Raw genomic sequence first — 21,124 nt, 5'->3', positions numbered from 1 at the left:
ATTCCTCCATATAAATCTGTTTCAGTTCATCCATATTTATGGGATACCTTGCATGAACAGCTCTCTTCAGGTCAAGGCACAGCATCTCAACTGGTTAAGGTGTAGCCTCTAACTTGGCCATTCCAAAACATGTACTTTCTTGTTTTTAAACCATTCAATTGTTCATTGTGCTTCAGATCAGTGTCTTATTGCATCATCCAACTTCTATTAAGCTTTAGTTAACAGACTGTTACCTTGACATTCTCCTGTAAAATGTCTTGATACAATTTTGAATTCATTGTTCCCTCAACAACTGCAAGCTGTCCAGGTCCTGAGGCAGCAAAGTAGCCCCAAACCATGATGCTCCTTCCACCATGCTTCACAGTGGGATGAGATTTTGGTGTTGGTGTGCAGTCCCTTTCCCCTCCAAACATAGCGATGTGCATTTCTGCCAAAAGGTTCAACTTTTGTCTCATCTGTCCACAAAACATTGTCCTAGAAGCATTATGGAACATCCAGGTGGTCTTTTGAAAACTTGAGACATGCAGCAATGTTTTTTTCAGAGAGCATTGGTTTCCTCTGTGGTGTCCTCCTATGAACACCATTTTTGTTCAGTGTTTTTCTTTTAGTGAACACATGAACAGAGACTTCAGCAAGTTCTAGAGAATTCTGCAGGTCTTTTGCTATTACCCTTGGGTTCTTTTTCACCTCCTCCAACATTGCACATTGTGCTCTTGGCGTAATCTTTGCAGGACGCCCACTGCTAAGGTGAGTAGTAACATTATTGAATTTCCTCCATTTGTAGACAATTTCTCTTACTGTGGACTGATGAACACTTAGGGCTTTAGAAGTGCTCTTCTAGCCTTTTCCAGCTTCATGTATTTCTACAATTCTTCTGCTAAGTTCCTCTGGAAGTTGTTTTGTTTGCACATAAACAATTTTTTCCTGAGAAGAGCAGGCTTTGTCAGTAACCTGATTTTATGCGTCTTTTTTTATAGGGCAGGGCGCCTCTGCAACCCACACATCCAATCTCATCTCAATGATTGCAACACCTGACTCCAAACAGCTTTTGTAGAAGGCACTAAACTGTGATTGTTTAAATGATGTACTCAGTATTGACAAGAAGTACAATTGTTTGTGTGTTGATTAGTTCAGGCAGATTGTGTTTGTCTATTATTGTGACTTAGATGAAAATCAGCCCACATTTTATGAGTAATTAATACAGAAAATCAGATAATTGCAAAGGGCTCACAAACTTTTTCTTGCAACTGTATATGGATGGTAGGTGAATGGAGGGCTATGCAGGTTAATGGGAGTAGGTAGTTTAAATGGTTTCAGCATGGATTAGATGGGCCAGATGGCCTGTTTCTGTGCTGTTCTTTTCTATGACTCTATTACAATGATACAAATTCTTCCCATACCAGTACAATCTTCAATACCATCTGACTAAAAGTAGTTTTAAACTGATGGAAAACAGATTTAGATCTATATACAGTATGTTACACTGTAAGGATACATAATCTGGTACTATTGTAAACTTGGTCTTTTACAGTGCAGATTTAGATTAAGAAGGTTGTGGTTAATGAAGAGAAATTGTTTAGCAGGGTACAGCAAATCAATGCGGTGAAAGCTCACCAGTCCTTGTGTCATGAGCCACTTGTCTATAGGCTCGATGCCTGGATTGTCAACTCTAATGTTCAGCTGCATCAGTTACAGAACATTCCCATAGGCCCCGCGGTAACAAAAATTAGAACACAGCCAAGAAAGGAAAAGACAAATTAAAAAGAAATCCACATGAGATTACTGTATCTTTAAAACAATTTGTTGCATTGCCACTAAACTTCTTTTGAATGAATAGCATTGCCCAAAGCTTAAAAAGTTAACACCGAAATAATACAAATAATGGTCATACACGGATCCAAAAAAAGATAGTTGATTATAGTTCAATGTAATAACATTTTCTATCTATTTCTAACATTCAGTGTCCTTAAATTAGTTTACTGATTGGGATAATAAACAGGTTACATAAAACAATGAATAAATTTGCAAACAGATGCATGGAAACTTCCAAAATCCATTAAAATTGATGCATATTTTGACACTAAAAATGAAATTATTTCAATGTGCATTTAACTGGAATATTTTTACACTTTTATTAGCAGCAACAAAAATGAAATTATTAACTTAGTTTAATATGTACTTGAACAGACTTAAATGGTGTTTTTTTTTCCTAAAAGGGATTCCGTTATTCTCTTCTGATATAAACCATTCTGTCAAAGGCTTCTTTCTGAAAGTAGAAATGCTGGTACTCAGTCTCTACTAAGAGAAAATAACTGCAAAACTCAGTGGCACACTGATAAAGCTGGCACTACAAATACACCACAGATCTCAGTCCATCCGTAATGTTATCAGGTCATATTTCCATACATCAACATTTTTAAAAATCATACTTGAATAGAGTACTGCGGCTCTATTAATCATTTCTGCACCCATGTTCAGTTTGTTAACTTATTTGAGGATGATTGCAAACAGAACAAAATACAAAATTCATTTCTCAAATTACTAAGATTCACATCCCCTGTTACTTATTAGGCAAAAGCTAATCAAGCAAATTTTCTACAAGTCTGTGATTCAACTGACAAAGCAGTTCTAACACTATAATGATGTCAAGTGTCCAGTGTGGTCCTGAGTTTTATGGGCTGAAAAAGGTGAAGTAAGTTAGGTGTTGTTCTGTTCTACTGCAAACACAAATGCAAGTACAATCTTGGGCTCTTCTGGGCTGACTTCCCCTTCACACATCATTAGTCTGTCTGTGTTCAGTCTACATAATGAGAAAATTGCTACTTGAGTAAGAGAAGTGGCACTACCTAACCCAGCAACATTTGAAATGTTTAGGATCAATGGTGTGTGAGCAAAGGAAGAAAGAAAGGTCAATAGTCCCTGCAAACTAGAAAAAAAACTAATGAGAGATTGTTGAATAACAATATTCACTTCAAAACATAATAAAGCAGTTCTAGAGCTTCAGTAGAGTTCACTGAAAAAAATAACTAATGGACATTGCAACACACCAAACAACCTCATAGTTCAGGTAGTTATGTTAATGCTGCAAAACAGATTTTGGTGCTTTCTTCTAATATACTCCATTGCCTCTCTAATCAAATTCCAAACATCATTCCTAAAAGAAAAAAGTATTTGTGAATTAGTACAATTGTAGTTATTGAATAGAAAGTGAATCAGACTTTTCCCATTAGCTCAAGAATTGTAATTACAGCATTATCATCAAGATCACTTTGAAATATCTGTCAGCCAGTTCAAAGTGAAGTTAAAACAGCCTCAAATTCCAAACTGCATTAATTTGTCCGCCAAACTTGGGTGCATTCTCCCCAGAAGGGTCTATTACCATGTTGTATTTCTAAAGACACCAGGATCGCCTCAGTAACTCTGGCCTCTACCTGTCAAAAGTATTCTCTTTGCCTCATCCATCCTCCCACTCACCATCTGCAACTTCTGATGATGGATCTTCAACTTGAATTGTCAATTGTTTTCTTTTGCACAGATACTGCCATAGCTACTGAATGGTTCCAGCATTTTCTGCTTTAACTTACAAAGAAGTCAATTTAAAAAATTGTGCAATCAGAAAGAGGTGAAAATGTCTGGAAGTGTTGGATTTGACTGTTTAATTTTAATTGTAATTTTCTTTGTAGATTAATAATTAATTATCTGCTTGTATTTTAAGTAGCATTTATATGCATAAGTTTAATTTGCCTCTAGTGGCTATACAAGGTATAATTCTGAAAGCTTCTCTGTACTTTCTTCTCATTGGTAATTTTACTGCAGTATTGAATAAGTATTTTCTAATTGGTTGTCTTTTATCTACAGCAGGGGTCCCCAACCTTTTTTGCACTGCGGACCGGTTTATTATTGACAATATTCTTGCAAACTGGCTGACCGGTGGGGGGGGGGGGGGGGGGGGTTGGGTTGCCAACAGACAAGAGTAGCAGTCAAATACATTGTGTTTACCCCGAAAAGACTACAATGGCCATGAAGCCTTGCGCGGGCACCAGTGCGCATGCGTGTATGTAACGATTTTTTTCTACAAATCGCTTTTGGCGATTCTGTTTGGGGGGGGCGGGGAGTGTTAATCACGACCGGAATATAGGTGATAAGTGGCTAATACACTCAATTTCGTTTCTAAAAGGGTTTATCTAATGAATTTAGTATTAAACACACTGCATATTTTCCTCGCATGAATATAGCGATAAGTCAATTATCAGGGGAAGATAGGGGAGCTTGAAGTAAGTGTTGAACGAACTTCCAGTAGAAGTGGTGGAGGCAGGTTCCATATTATCATTTAAAGAAAAATTGGATAGGTATATGGACAGGAAAGGAATGGAGGGTTATGGGCTGAGTGCAGGTCTGTGGGACTAGGTGAGAGTAGCATTCGGCACAGGCTAGAAGGGGCGAGATCACCTGTTTCTGGGCTGTAATTGTTATATGGTTATATAAGTCAATAGCATCTTAACATTTTAAGTAACGTTTGGATATTAAACACACAGCACACATTTTCCCTGTATGAACATATAAAATCATTGCAACACACCAATATCGCTGAATCAGTGGGAGCCCTGGGCTTGTTTTCCTACAACAAGACCGTCCTAGCGAGGGGTGATGGGAGACAGCGATACTCGAAGAGGGTTCCTTATGTCCAGTTTATTCCGCAATTTAGTTTTCGTTGCATTCATTGCAGAGATATGTTGGTAATGGAAGCAACGTTTTCAGTGCTTTTGTGGCTCTCTCAGGATATTCAGCCTTGACTTTGATCCGGAATGACGGCAGAGGTGTTATGTCAAACATACTTTTCAGCCCGCCGTCATTTGCAAGCTCGAGGAGTTGATCTCCTTCCCACGCTGACACGGATGACGCGCGGGTAATGACCTCGCGTGTTCAAGCTCAACAGTGCGCATGGCAGGGAATGAGGAAAGGTGCAGCTGACTCCTATCGCCAAATCATATTGTTTCCTCGCAGCCCAGTAACACATGCTTTGCGGCCCGGTACTGGTCCGTGGCTCGGTGGTTGGGGACCGCTGATCTACAGATTTGAATGGAATTTCTCTTATATCTGGGAATAAAATCAGCTGGTTTATGCTAGGTACCATCTTTAGCTTCTCTCTTCTTCAAATAGCAGTGACTCCCTGCTACTGTTCTTTTCCATTCCCTTTGTTCTATCAATTCTTAATAAAACAATTGTGAAGTAACAAGTTTTATGCCTCCTTCCAAACTTCTAAAAGAAATCTGGACTTAGACACCAGAAGCCAACAATTGGTGTAGTCAGCAAAGACATTACTAAGTTCTGGATTTGTTACACTCAAAGTCAAAAAGGGTAAGAACTTCCTCTTATGTTCCTCCATTGTCTGAGAGAAAAACATGTTCTGACTTTAAGCATCGGATAGGAGTCAGGATTGAGGACTGCAACATAGCTAATTTTAAAAAAAACAGATCTGCAAAAGAGAAATACAAACTGGTAGAGCATCAAAAATTAAATTTGCACAAGCAGTGGAGGATGGATAAAAATAATTAAATGCATGCAACCCAGTGGAGTATTTGAAGAAACTTAAATACATGAAAACTAACAGAGCATATGGGGAAAAGGAATTAAATTTGGGTTGCAGCACAACCTGTTAAAATTTCAGCTGCAAATTATTAAAATTTCAAGATCACAGTAATAAAAAGTACGTATGAATTAAGACTGAATTTAAACAATGATCAAAGTCATGAAACCTACTAAAAACTCTTACCTAAATGAAACATTTAAGTTTGATAAGATTATTGAGGAAGTCTGGACTAAGTATACCATCAATATTCAATGTAATGACATGTGGCTCCAAAATGATATTGTGAAAGTATGGGATAGGAATCAGAAAATAGATGCTACTGACTCAGAGGTAAGACTGTATGGTCAGTTTAATCGAATATGTGAACAATTGAAGGAGTTAACTGGATGAGTAAAGTCTTTTAATAATCAAAAGAAATGTGAAATCTGCGATAAACTACAAAAATAAGCATGAGACAGCAAAAAGTCTAAAGAGCAAATCTTTGCATTAATGTTAAGTGTGGAAGAACAACATGGTAATTCAATCAATATGCATTGTAAGGAGTTTGAAGGTAAACTGAAGCAATGTAAGAAAGTGCAGCTGTGACTTCAGATGGGCAGTCCTGCTAGTGATGCTTCCAGTGACGCTGCTAGATCATGTTACTCCTGGTACTCTACCCAAGGAACTACAGCTCACATTGAACAATCTCCCTACACAGTGCCACCATCCAAACTCAGGAGAATTACAGCCTACACAGTCAGACTCCAGGAACAGCAGCACCATCTGAATGTCGAAGAATTACAGGATGGATATGAGAAGGATTGTACAGTGGCCACTGGCGACTCAAGTGAAGATAACAGTGATGAAACAATAAGATTGACAGCTTGATGCAGATTGATCCAATAAAGACCAAGACACTGAAGACACACAGGACTGAATATAAAACCATTGTTAATCAATATACTGACAAGCTAGTGGCAGATTCATTAACAATTGCTCAACCACTCAACAATCTGCTGAAGGGCAGCAATTGCTTAGACAACCCTGTGATTCTTAATGAAGAACAACTGAAAACATTTCAAACTTTAGAGGTGACATTGTGTACTGCACCTGCATTAAGAATCCCTGACACAGGTTAATCATTTACCCTGTATGTCAATGACAAACACATGATAGCAGTCTTAATTCAAGTACATGGAGATTGTCAGCATCCTGTTGGTTAACTCTACCAAAGTTCTGATTTTATACACTGATGGCTCCTCAACGATTGAGGGGGTAGTTTGAATGATTGTTTCTGGAAATGAAATGCCTGCATCAGGAAGCATGGCTTCTGGTACCTCTGTGCCATAGGCAGAACTGAAAGCTTTGACTGAAGCCTGTAAGTTGGCAGCTGGACGAACAGCATCTACATTGATTTGCAACATGCTTTTGGAATTGTTCATGAGTTTGGAAACTTACAGAGACAAAGAGGATTTCTTACAGCTGTAGGAACTCCAATCAAGAATGGCCAACTTATTGATGTCATACAACAACAGTCAGTAGTTGTCATCATATTAAAATGTAAAAGTTACTCCAAAATGACTACACTGGAAATGCATTCTCAGTTGGAATTGCAAAAAAGGCAGCATGGGAAAGAATAAATGAAATAAAAGAAGTACCAAGAACATATGCAGTGAGCCTGATGTCTGAAATTATGGAAACGAAGTTGAACTCTGTATCACAGACAAACACAAAAGATGTCTGAGAGATGCAAATTCAATGCCTCAGATGGGAAAAGTGGTTCTAGATGGAGAATGATGGTAAGTTAAATAGTGATGGAGTATCGAATCCATATAGACTTGTAGCCCCAACTATGTTGCTTCCTTATCTGGCACAGCAAATATACTCCATGGGACACCAGAGAGCAAGAGATTATTGATAGATTCTCCCAATGGTGATGGAATCCAAAGTTCAGGGCACAAGCTTGACCAACATTTGAAAGATGCGTAAAACCATAAGACATAGGAACAGAATTAGGCCATCTGGCCCATCAAGTCTACTCTGCCATTCAGTCATGGCTGATCCTCCTTTCCCCTTAGCAGCCCCACTCCCTGGTCTTCTCCCTCTAACCTTAGTTGCAGTGTCTAATCAAAAATCTATCAAGCTCTGCCTTAAATACATCCAATGACCTGGCCTCCACAGCTTCCTGTGGTAATAAATTCCACAAATTCACCACCCTCTGGCTAAATAAATTTCTCCACATCTCTGTTTTAAATGGACATCCCTCTATCCTCCCAACCATCAGGGTCAGGCTAACGGGTCTATAATTTCCTTTCTGCTGCCTTCCTCCTTTCTTAAAGAGTGGAGTGACATTTGCAATTTTCCAGTCCACAGGCACCATGCTAGAGTCCAATGATTTTTTGAAAGATCATTACTAATGCTCCTATTTCAAATGGTCTTTATGGCCTCCACAATCTCTACCACTACCTCTTCCAGAACCCTACAGTGCAGTTCATCTGGTCCGGGTGACTTATGCACCTTTAGGTCTTTCAGGTTTTGAGCATCTTCTCCCTTGTAATAGAACTGCACTCACTTCTCTTCCCTCAAAGCCTTCAACATTTGGTACACTGCTAGTGTCTTCCACAGTGAATACTGATGCAAAATAATCAATTAGTTCATTTGCCATCTCCTTGTCAGACACATTATTTTTTCCAGACACATTTTCTAGCGGTCCTATATCCACTCTCATATCTCTTATTTTTTTACATACTTGAAAAAGTTTTTATTATCCATTTTGACATTGTTTGCTAGCTTGCTTTCATATTTCATCTTTGATTCTTTTAGTTGCTCTCTGTAGGTTGCAAAAAGCTTCCCAATCTTCTGTCTTCCCACTGATTTTTGCTTTGTTGTATGCCCTCCCTTTTGCTTGAAAATGCATCCTGGAGAAGCAGAAAAGCTGCTACAATTAAGTGCTCCTGCCCCACCTGGTCTATGTTTACACTTGCAAGTGGACTACATTACTTTGCTGAAGGGTCAAGGAAAAACAGACATATTGGTAACAGTAGACAAGTTTTCAAGACAGGTGGAAGTTATCCCAGTAAGGAAAACCACTGTGACAAATACAGCAAATGCTCTGATCAAGGACTACACTCCTAGATGGGGACTGCTATGTCACATCGACTCTGACCAAGGAAAATATTTCTCTGGAGTGTCTGTCAGGAACTATGCTGACTGATAAACATTGAATGGTCTTTTCATTGTCCTCATCACCCAGAACATCAGGACAAGTTGAACAAATGAATGGAATCATTAAACAATGACAAACTAAGTATCATGAGGAAGGCATACAATGACCTATAGCTCTTCCTATAGCCTTGCGTTGTATCAGAGCAAACCAAACAAGACAACTAAGCTAAGTCTAATTAAGGTGGTAATAGGACATCCTACCTCACTGACGAGAGCCCTTGATCGAGGAACGACTATGCAGGCGTGTGGACATCGGTGAGTTAGACCATCGGGAAGAGTTTAAAAAGAAGACAGCTTTACAGAGCAGGCTTCAGAGGAGTGGATGATGTAATAGAGGGAGTCAGAGTAGGAGGACTTTGGCTCAATGGGGCTTCAGCAATAAAAGGTCGAGGTGAGCTAAGTTACGTGTGAAGAATAGAAATAGTAAGTATCTCTGTGAGGCTGGTGTTCTGTACAAGGGTGTTGGATGTGGGATGTCCAGGAGACTCCCAGTCTCCTGGAGGGCCACATCTGCGCCAAGTGTATCAAGCTCCAGCTCCTTAGGGACTGGGTTAGGGAACTGAAGATGCTGCTCGATGACCTTCATCTGGTCAGGGAAAGTGAGGAGCTGATAGAAAGGAGCTATAGGCAAGTAGTCACACCGAGCCTCAGGATACAGATAAGTGGATAACAGTCAGAAGAGGGAAGGGCAAGAATCAGATATTAGAAAGTACCCCAGTGGCTGTCCCCCTTAACAATAAGTAGTTTGAGTACTGTTGGGGGGGTGGGGGAATGACCTACCTGGGGGAAGCAACAGTGACCGTGCCTCTGGTAAAGAGTCTGGCCCTGTGGCTCAGAAGGGTAGGGAAAGGAAGAGGACAGCAGCAGTGATAAGGGTCTCTATAGTTAAGGGGTCAGACAGACAACTCTGTAGACGCAGGAAAGAAACATGGATAGCAGTTTGCCTCTCAGGTGCTAGGGTCCAGGATGTTTCTGATCACGTCCATGATATCCTGAAGTGGGAAGGTGAACAGCCAGAGGTCATGGTACATATTGGTACCAACGACATAGGTAGGAAAAGGGACGAGGTCCTGAAAACAGACAACAGGGAGTTACGAAGTTGAGAAGCAGGACCTCAAAGGTAGTAATCTCGGGATTATTGTGACAGTGAATATAGGGATAGGGTGAGGTGGAGGATAAAGGAGGGATTGGAGCGGGGGGCAGGGATCCAGATTTCTGGATCACTGAGACCTCTTTTGGGACAGGCGTGACCTGTACAAGGATGGGCTGCACTTGAATCCGAGGGGGGACCAATATCCTAGCAGAGAGGTTTGCAAAGGCTGTTAGGGAGAGTTTAAACTAGAATTGCTTGGGGGGGGGCGCGGGGTGGTGGGTACCGAACTGAAGGGATGGAGGAAGGGGCGGTTGGCTCACAAATCGAGAAAGCTTGTAGACAGTGTGAGAGGGACGATAGGCAGGTGATAGAGAATGGATAAGCTCAGACTGATGGTTTGAGATGTGTCTATTTTAATGCAATGAAAATCATGAACAAAGCAGATGAACTTAAGCGTGGATCAGTACCTGGAGCTACGATGTTGTGGCCACTACAGAGACTTGAATGCCTCATGGGGCAGGAATGGCTACTTAGAGTGCCAGGCTTTAGATGTTTCAGAAAGGACAGGGAGGGAGGCAAAAGAGCTGGGGGCGTGGCACTGTTGGTCAGAGATAGTGTCACGGCTGCAGAAAAGGAGGAAGTCATGGAGAGATTGTCTACTGAGTCTCTGTGGGTGGAAGTTTTGTTTTTTATAGACCACCCAATAGTAACCGGGACATCGAGGAGCAAATAGGGAGACAGATTCTAGAAAGGTGCAATTATAACAGGGTTGTTGTGGTGGGAAATTTCAATTTCCCAAATATTGATTGGCATCTTCCGCGAGCAAGGAGTTTAGATGGGGTGGGGTTTGTTAGGTGTGCTCAGGAAGGATTCCTGACACAATATATAGATAAGCCTACAAGAGGAGAGGCTGTACTTGATCTGGTATTGGGAAATGAACCTGGTCAGGTGTCAAGTTTCTCAGTGGGAGAGCATTTTGGAGATAATGATCACACTTCTATCTTTACCATAGAACTGGAGAGGGATAGGAACAGACAAGTTAGGAAAGTGTTTAATTGGAGTAAGGGGAAATATGAAGCTATCAGGCAGGAACTTGGAAGCATAAATTGGGAACAGATGTTCTAAGGGAAATGTATCGCAGAAATGTGGCAAATGTTCAGGGGGTATTGGCGTGATGTTCTGCATAGGTATGTTCCAATGACACAGGGGAAGTATGGTAGGGTACAGGAACCATAGTGTACAAAGGCTATTGAAAATCTAGTCAACGAGAAAAGAAGAGCTTACGAAAGGTTCAAAAAACTAAGTAATGATCGAGAGCTAGAAAATTATAAGGCTAGCAGGAAGGAGCTTAAGAATGAAATTAGGAGAGCCAGAAAGGGGCCATGAGAAGGCCTTGGCGAGCAGGATTAAGGAAAACCCCAAGGCATTCTACAAGTATGTGAAGAGCAAGAGGATAAGATGTGAGAGAATAGGACCAATTAAGTGTGACAGTGAAAAGTGTGTATGGAACCAGAGGAGATACCTGCAGCAGAAGTACTTAATGAATACTTTGCTTCAGTATTCACTACAGAAAAGGATCACTGCGATTGTAGGGATCACTTACAGCGGACTGAAAAGCTTGAATATATAGACATTAAGAAAGAGGATGAGCTGGAGCTTTTGGAAAGCATCAAGCTGGATAAGTCATTGGGACCGAATGAGATATACCCTAGGCTACTGTGGGAGGCATGGGAGGAGATTGTTGAGACTCTGGCAACAATCTTTGCGTCATTAATGGGGCCAGGAGAGGTTCCGGAGGATTGGAGGGTTGCACATGTTGTTCCCTTATTCAAGAAACTGAGTAGAGATAGCCCAGGAAATTATAGACCAGTGAGTCTTACTTCAGTGGTTGGCAAGTTGATGGAGAAGATCTTGAGAGGCAGGATTTATGAACATTTGGAGAGGCATAATATGGTTAGGAATAGTCGGCATAGCTTTGTCAAGGACAGGTTGTGCCTTATGAGCGTGACTGAATTTTTTGAGGATGTGAACTAAACACATTGATGAAGGTAGAGCAGTAGATGTAGTGTATATGGATTTTAGCAAGGCATTTGACAAGGTACCCCATGCAAGGCTTATTGAGAAAGTAAAGGAGGCATGGGATCCAAGGGGACATTGCTTTGTGGATCCAGAATTGGCTTGCCCACAGAAGGCAAAGAGTGGTTGGAGACAGGTCATATTCTGTATGGAAGTTGGTGACCAGTGGTGTGCCGTTAGGAATCTGTCTGGGATCCCTGCTATTTGTAATTTTTATAAATGACCTGGATTAGGAAGTGGAGGGATGGGTTAGTAAATTTGCTGATGACACAAAGGTTTGGGGTGTTGTGGATAGTGTGGAGGGCTGTCAGAGGTCACAGTGGGACATTGATAGGATGCAAAACTGGGCTGAGAAGAGACAGATGGAGTTCAATCCAGATAAGTGTGAGGTGGTTCATTTTGGTAGGTCAAATATGATGGCAGGATTTAGTATTAATAGTAAGACTCTTAGCAGTGTAGAGGATAAGAGGGATCTTGGGATCCATGTCCATAGGACACTCAAAGCTGCTGTGCAGGTTGACTGTGTGGTTAAGAAGGCATACAGTACATTGGCCTTCATCAACCGTGGGATTGAGTTCATGAGCCGAGAGGTAATGATACAGCTGTATAGGACCTTGGTCAGACCCCACTTGGAGTACTGTGCTCAGTTCTGGTCACCTCACTACAGGAAGGATGTGGAAACTATAGAAAGGCTGCAGAGGAGATTTACAAGGACGTTGCCTGGATTGGGGAGCATGCCCTTTGAGAATAGGTTGAGTGAACTTGGCCCTTTCTCCTTGGAGCGACGGAGGATGAGAGGTGACCTGATAGAGGTGTATAAGATGATGAGAGGCATTGATTGTGTGGATAGTCAGAGGCTTTTTCCCAGGGCTGAAATGGCTAACACGAGAGAGCACAGTTTTAAACTGAAAACTGAAATATCCATCTTATCTACAGTTGTAAAAGAAAATTCCAGTTGCCTCTCTAGTCAAGAGACATTTTTCGCAGCATTCCTTTACATCGTAAGTCCTACAAGCGGGTCAGGGTTCCCAACGGATATATTGCATTCAGCTGAAACAGCAGATATCCATCAAGTCAGCTCAGCTTGAAGGCTTTTCACCTCAGTCCTCAAAAGCTCCATCTCTGTGGCATCAGTGGTTACTTTAGCAGCAGAGGCTATCACTGAAGACACTACTCCACTTTTGGAAATGTTCCACTTCTCATTCATGTTTTCCTCCTCTCTAACTTCTCTGAGTAACTCGATAAAAGAGAGCGCATCTTGTGGGTCATTTGAATACGTAAAGCAATCACGTCATGTGACAGCATGCCCTTCACAACTTGCTCCATCCTCAAGCAATTTTTCTCAGACAGCTGAATGACCCCTGGGTGGCACAAACAATGCAGCAGTTTCTCCAACTTGAAAAGGTAGGCAAGCAGCTCCTCTCCTTTCTCCTGGAATATGCGCCTAAATTTCACCATAAGATCAGCTGAATTTTCAGTAGTGCCAAAAGCAACTTCCAGGGTTTGCAAGTAATTAGCTAATGTGGCTAATGGGTTTTCCGCCTTTAGGAACCTCACTACATCAGCTGCTGGACCCTTTCAGCTGTTCACCAGTCTCTGTTTTTTCATATTATCTGGTATCCAGTAACTGAGATGTCTGCTCAGCCCAAGCCTCATATTCTTCTTCCCCATCGGGTGTGCGCTTGACTCCAGAGAACACTCCCAGCCTATGATAACTTTGGCTCTCTGCAGGTACACTTTGGCAATTATCAACCAGAGATGTAGTCGCCAAAACCAGCTCAGAATCTACATAAATCAACCACTGAAGGACCTATTAGACCTTTCACATATGACTACTCCTTTCCCTCACTTCACAGAAACGAGAACAACTTGTCTTTAAAGCCTTCACCCTCAGCTACATTCCCCCCATTCTCTAGAGATATAAACTGGTCATGGCCCCAGCTCTCCAGGTGCCTTTATCCTATTGGGCAGCGTGACTTCAGTTACATTACTGGTAGCCTGGACTAACATGACATCCATACCAGCTGACTGGTCAAAATGCCATTCAATCAGTGTAACTTTTCCCAACACTTTCACAGAACTCAGCGCTCAAAGTAGCACTTTATCAGGAATTTGGACATCCACTCCGCTTGGAACGTAAGTATTACTTATGGATATCCTCTTCGAATTGCACCAAAGCTTAATGCCCACAGCATCCATAATAAAGTACCCTAAATTACAATGAACCTCATTTTCCACAAACATGAGTTTAAACACTGGCTTAAACAAATAAATTAACTGCTTAATCAATCCTTAAACAGCATTCACACAGCAGCCAACCTCAGACATGACTCAGCGGTGAGAAGGTCACCTTTCATAAACAATACATGTCTAGGGTCGTTATGATTTGGGGTTCAACCAAACAGGAAAGTTAGGATGATCCAATTAAGGAACGTAGGTTGTAGTGAATGCTGTGTACCCATACATAGTTATCAGTATCCCAGAAATGACAGCTCGTACACCAGCATAAAATTATAAAGCATGTATATTTAACAAATTTTCAACTTTAAGAAACAGTTACAGAAAAAGTAAAGGAAAATAAAAAGGACCGATAACAGTTAAACCAGTCCAATGTGCACATAAACATTGGGGCTCATTTCTGGAGTAGTTGGGGGTGTATCGCTTTACTTGTGCTGGACTCATGGGCTGCGTGAAAGCACACACCACATGCTGAACTTCCCTCGAAGACCTTCTCAAACAAATTGGCTCTTTCAGGAGTATTGGCCCATCATCCTTGGAGCTATTCATCTACACAAAGCACTTCTTGCAATGGAGACTCTCCTTCCAACGGTACTCTGTGGCATCTTCCTTTATGTTCCGCTCCACAGCTCCCGCCAGAAGACCCCAAACCAGACTATTGTCTTTCAGAAATCTGATCCCTCCTACTTTCCCAAATCTTCCACTGGGCAGAAAGTTACAATTGGCTGACACAACATTCCTAAATTGGACAACATGGCTCCTTGTCTTTAGCTGAAGCCAAAACACTTTTACCAGCAGGACATACTGCTTTGACAGAAAACTGCTAAAATAAAATACCTCACAGCATTGCAGTAAGAATCTTAACCAGGGCATTATAACTGGATAATTATAACTACACAGACAACCACAGGCACAGCAGCAGTTATTTGCTGAAATACAAAAAACACAAATGCAACCAAACATTTGCAATGTTTTAGCAGGAACAGGAATCTACAAACACAGTAAATTGTTATCAATCCTCAAATACCATAATTATTCTGAAACAAGCATAAAGAATTCTGTGTAAATTTTGCAAGTTCTCCCTGTGGTTTGTGGGTTATGTTTCATGCTCCAGTTCTCAGCAAAATCCCAAAGATTAATTGTTGATTAACTGGCTATCAGTTAACTATCCCTTAATATTTTGATGTAACAAAAGAATCAAAGGGCAATGACTTGTGGTTGATGGCATATGTTAAGAGTGATTTTTGGGTTTAGCATATTTACATTTAGCAATTGACTTCTCAGCCACCAATCTTCAAATCTGAATGTAAATTGTACATTTAAAATGAACAATAGGTTCCTAAAAGCCATGAATCACACACCAGACAGTTGATAAAAAATAATTTAGATGTCTGTGGTGTGGGTGCGAATCAGATGGTGTGAAGCTTGTGTGTAGTTTCAAACAAAGCATTGTAGATATGGAATTATCATTTGATGTTTAACACATAAAATATTGGGCCCCACACTGGGCCCCTGGGACCTTTACACCAGAAATGCCTTGCTTTGTTGAATAAAGAGGTTGCTTCAGAGCTGCCAGTACTTTGCTCCGGTGACTTCATTCATGCAGCAACAGCATGCAAGGGAAGATAAGTTGTGGAAGGGGAAGCGGAAGGTGATTGAGACTGACGGGATAGCTCTGTTGGCATTTAGTATGGGCCCACTGAGCAGACTATCCTCTCTTTGTGCCACAGAATTAGGTATTTTGCTTGAACTCTATTTAAGAAGTTCAAATCTACTTACACAATAGCTATGCTGAAAAGTACAGTACTGTGCAAAAGTCTTGGGCACCCTAGATTTTTTTATGTAAAAGCTGTTTCAGATATGTTTTTGTGTTCTGGATTAGTAAAGATCAAATTTAAGATTTCCAAACATTCATTTTCCAAAAAATCAAATGTTGCAGATAATTTCTGTACTTCATTAAATAAGGTAACATATTAAGTAACAGCAAACAACAGGAAATCTGCAGATGCTGGAAATTCAAGCAACACACATCAAAGTTGCTGGTGAACGCAGCAGGCCAGGCAGCATCTCTAGGAAGAGGTACAGTCGACGTTTCAGGCTGAGACCCTTCGTCAGGACTAACTGAAGGAAGAGTGAGTAAGGGATTTGAAAGTTGGAGGGGGAGGGGGAGATCCAAAATGATAGGAGAAGACAGGAGGGGGAGGGATGGAGCCAAGAGCTGGACAGGTGATAGGCAAAAGGGATACGAGAGGATCATGGGACAAGAGGTCCCGGAAGAAAGACGGGGGGGGGGGGGGACCCAGAGGATGGGCAAGAGGTATATTCAGAGGGACAGAGGGAGTAAAAGGAGAGTGAGAGAAAGAATGTGTGCATAAAAATGAGTAACAGATGGGGTACGAGGGGGAGGTGGGGCCTTAGCGGAAGTTAGAGAAGTCGATGTTCATGCCATCAGGTTGGAGGTTACCCAGACGGAATATAAGGTGTTGTTCCTCCAACCTGAGTGTGGCTTCATAAGTAACAGACCACTTTTCAAATAAAAGCTAAATTACTTTGTAGGTATCTTGCCCAGTGAATGATTAAACAGAAATAACAAACAGGTGCTAATCATCAATGACAATGAGTTGAATGAACTAAACTGATTAACTGAAACAGAAATGGTGTACAGGTGTGCGCCGCTTAACGTCCATTTGGACAACGTCTGATCGCATATCCGTCCGTAGTCTCAATCGGAGAACGTGACGTAGCGGATGTAACCAATCTCGTGTATCACGCGTCTCTTCAGTGTAGTAGCGTTATCTCTCTGTTTTAATTTTCTTTCGAAAATATTACCGTAAAGTGCATCATGGCTTCCAAACGCAGGTTATTCGACCTGAAACTCTTCCAGTGGAACACTATGAGGAAGTTGAGAACAGTGATGTGGATGATCCTGATCATCTCTGATAAATTGTGTGTGATATAGGCTCAGAAAGTATTTACATAAAAGTTTAAAAGGTGAAAAAAATTCAAAAGGTTAAAATGAAATAAAAATTATAGTGTATGTATGTATTATAGTGTACAGTACACAGTTTTAGTGTAAGTTCTTGGCTATTTAGTCAATACAGGTACACTACAGTACTCCATATAGGTTTTCTAAGTATATAATATGGTGTTCGCACAATGTCCAAATCATATAATGTCCAATTTCACAGAACATATCATGGACATTAAGTGACGCATACCTGTACAAGGAATCAAACTGGAACAGAAATGGGTGTATAAGGAATCAAACTGAGTGAAGGACAACCAACTAAAAGGTGAGTGTGTGGCAGATGTGACTGTTTAACCTTCAAATCATCAATTCTGACAACACGGCAAGAGTAAGCACAGCAACAAGACACAAAGAGGTCATCCTGCATCAGCAAGATCTCTCCCAAGAAGAAATTTTGCTACAGACAGGAGTTCAAAATGTGCTGTCCAAGCTCTTCTGAAGAATCACAAAGTAACAGGCAAGATTGAAGACCAGAAACACAGTGGTCGGCCACAGAAACTGAGTGCAGCTGATGAGAGATACATCAAACTGACATCCCTTCTAAATCAGAAGTCGTCCCACACCGCTATCAGTTCTGAACTCATAGGAACAAATGGAACCCAAGTACACCCCTCTACAGTCTGGAGAAGCCTTATCAGAAGTGTTCTTCATGGAAGAGTTGCTGTCAAAAAGCTGTTCCTCTGGAGTGGAAACAAGCCAAAAGGTTTACCTACACAGAAAAACACAAGGATTGGGTGCTGAACAGTTGCAGCAAGTGCTCTAGACAAGTCATAATTTGATTTTTTTTTGGCTCAAACAGGACGCATTTTGTTCATAGAAGAGCTGGAAAGCACTACATGGATGAGTGTCTGCTGCCAACCATGAACATGGTAGAGGTCCCCTGGCTGTATTTGTGCAAATGAAGTTGGTGATCTGGTCAGAATAATGGAATTCTCAGTGCTGAGAAATAGAAGCAGATTCTCATCTGTCACACAGTACCCATCAAGAGAGGCTTCTGATCAGTCCCCACTTCATTCTGCCACAGGATAATGACCCCAAACACTCTTCCAAGGTCATAAAGAACTATCTTTAGCAAAAAGAAGAACAAGGAGTTCTGCAACAGATGGTACGGCCTCCACAGAGCCCTGTTCACATCATCGAGGCTGCCTGAGATTACCTGCAGAGACAGAAGCAATCGAGACAGCCAAAGTCTTGCACAAGAACTATGGAGGTTGTCCAAGAAGTTTGGAGCAACCTAGCAGCCGAGTTTCTTATAAAACTGCATGACAGTGTACCTGAGAGGATGGATGCAGGTTTAAAGGCAAAGGGTGGTCACACCAAAAATTGATTTGATTTAGTTCTTTACTGTTCACTGTTCTTTACAGTAATTTTGATATTTAGGAATGGCAGGGATACAAGGAGATCCGCGCTAAGCTTCAACAGAAGGGGATCGACTCGTTCCTCATATACCCGGTGATTTTGAGAGTGACTATCAAGGGCATGAAGATGTCATTTAACTCGGCAGAGGAAGCGAAAGAAGCTCTGAAATCATCGGTGCTGGGAGATATGGAAGAAGACCCTGGGCAAAGTCCACCCGCCCTTCAGGAGGAGATGGAACTGCATTAAGAGCTCAGACCAGCCTGTATGCGCAATCTAACAGGCACGGGCAAGTTAACATCCCAGGTGTGAAGTTTTCTGGTTATTCTTTTATTGGAAAGTCATTCATTGCACTTTTGTATTTAGTTAATTAAGGGACCAATTGTTTCTGAGTATTGCAGGTCAGAGTTTTAAGGTAATGGCTCAATTAACTTGTTAGTACAAGGATAACATGGTAAGGTGATATAAGTCCGCCCAGATTTACTTTTTATCTTTTTCTTTCTAAGGTGATACTCAATACACCCAAATGTCATACTTCATCAAGAATGAAGCTGAAAAACAGCAGTTTGTTCTGAATAACTTTAGAACATTACGTCTCCAGTAGACTTGATTACGTTCCTGGCCACTAGATAAGACTTCACTGGCGCCATCACTAAGCGACGGTCTATTAAAGCAACAGTTTCTCGCAGGAGTTCTGTTGGGGGTCTTGATTATGTGTTATACTATATTTGAGACGGAAATAGTTTTAATTATATAGGTTAACGGGTTTGTCCAGGTTTTTTTTCTTGTCTCTTTGATATGGTTGTCTATGAGAACTGCTTTGCCTTTCTAATTTGTTGCTGCTAGAGGGGGGTGGTTAATGTTAATGTTCGGTGTCTGACATTGCTAAGTGACACTCACAGATGTTACAAAGTAAAGGGTTGAATGCGAGGGGTGATGGGAGGTGGGGTGGGAACTTACAACAACAGATCCAAGGGAAGATGAGCAACACAGATAAATTAGAAACATCTAAATAATGATTCCCACCTTTCCCTTACGGAAAAAACATGCAAAGTCTGGCTGGCAGGCCTGACTGCAGCTAAGAAGATTGTAGTCCAGCGTTGGAAACCTCACCATGGTATTTCAAATACTCACTGGCTTCGGAGCTTTTTGGACATTTCTTACCTGGAGCTTTCATCAGCAAGAGTAAATAATGCACGACCAAACACAATCATAATGTGGACAAATTTGATATCTAACTTAAAAGATCTTTTGTTAAAATAGGAATGCTTTGTCTGTGTACGCACTACTATTCAGTTGGTTGGTGGAGGGGGAGGGATGGGGGGGAGAGAGGGGTGGAGGGGGGATGGTGATAAAGGCTGGGGGGTGGCTGGGATAAACAGTCAAAATGTAATTGTCAATTGGTTGTATTGAATGTAATTTGTTGACGTTGCAATAAAAAATTAGTAATAAAAAAAAACAAAGTTGAAGTTCTTACCTCTGTTGCATTATTTTCCTGATCTTCAAGAGTAGTTGCCAATCCTCCAGCTGACTGTGAATCTGTGTACATTACACTACAACCAAGAAAATTATTTCAAATATTCAAAGTAGATTTGGTATCCAGTGGATTAACTCTTCATTGTAAGTAATAAATCATTAACTCTGCATTGTAAGTACTGCATATATTCACAGTTAGATGTCAAAATGCTCAGATACTGAAGCAAAGGACTTACTTTTGGTGCTGATCAGCCAGGGAACAGCTTCTGGTTTGTGGAAACATATCAAAGTTAGCAGAGTCATGAGTGTCCAGATGGCAACTGGGCAAAGAACTCAGGGTTCCACTAACACTATCTGTACCCAGATCTGGAAGAAAAATTACAGAGGCAGTTATATTAACACAGGGAAGTTCAAGTTCCAAGTTTATTGTCATTCAACCACATACATACATACATACTGCCAACTCAAACGACATTCCTCCAGACCAAGACACACAACACAGTATATATAACTCACACATGACATATAAGGTAATATAACCACAAATAAATTATCAAATAATGTGCATTTATGACACAAGTCAAAAATTAAACAGTATACACTACTGATGCTTCATGCATGAAGAGACCTGGACCTGGGTGGTGGCAAGAAGTTCTGTAACCTCAGGGCCTGGGAGAAGAAGCTGTTTCTCATCCTAAGTCTTAGCCCTAATGCTCCGGTACCTCTTCCCTAATGGTAGGGGTTCAAAGAGTTTATGAGACAAATAGTAGGGAACACTGACAATGATGAGGGCCCTGTGTACAGAATGCTCCTGATAAATATCTCGGATGTGTGGAAGAGAGCCCCCAATGATCCTCTCAGCAGTCCTTGCAAACCTTTCTAGGGTCTTGTAGTCAGATACCTTGCAATTCCTGTACCAGACTGTGATGCAGCTGGTCAAAACACTCATTTAGTGCTCTTATAAAAATTGTTTAGAATGTGGGAGGCAGCGGGGAATCCTTGCTTGCCTCAATCTGCTCAGGAAGTGAAGATGCTGCTGTGCTTTCTTGGCCTAAGAGGTGGT

At 41.2% G+C, this 21,124-nt stretch overlaps 1 protein-coding gene across 9 annotated transcripts in view; it reads right to left on the bottom strand.

Annotated features, from left to right (window-relative positions):
• Window positions 1-21,124, bottom strand: part of LOC134351835 (TOM1-like protein 2) — a 175,696-nt gene that overhangs the window by 38,541 nt on the left and 116,031 nt on the right. For 3 of the 9 annotated variants that reach the window (XM_063058615.1, XM_063058620.1, XM_063058617.1), the window contains 3 exons: window positions 20,298-20,427; window positions 20,063-20,138; window positions 1,615-1,680 (listed from right to left, as the gene is read on the bottom strand). In XM_063058615.1, the coding sequence (XP_062914685.1) occupies window positions 1,615-1,680; window positions 20,063-20,138; window positions 20,298-20,427 (272 nt within the window). The other 6 variants (XM_063058616.1, XM_063058618.1, XM_063058624.1 and 3 more) reach the window with 5 other exon arrangements.

This window comes from Mobula hypostoma, chromosome 9 (genome assembly GCF_963921235.1).
Source record: "Mobula hypostoma chromosome 9, sMobHyp1.1, whole genome shotgun sequence".
NCBI lineage: Eukaryota > Metazoa > Chordata > Chondrichthyes > Myliobatiformes > Myliobatidae > Mobula > Mobula hypostoma.
This window is presented reverse-complemented; position numbering and strand designations above follow the sequence as displayed.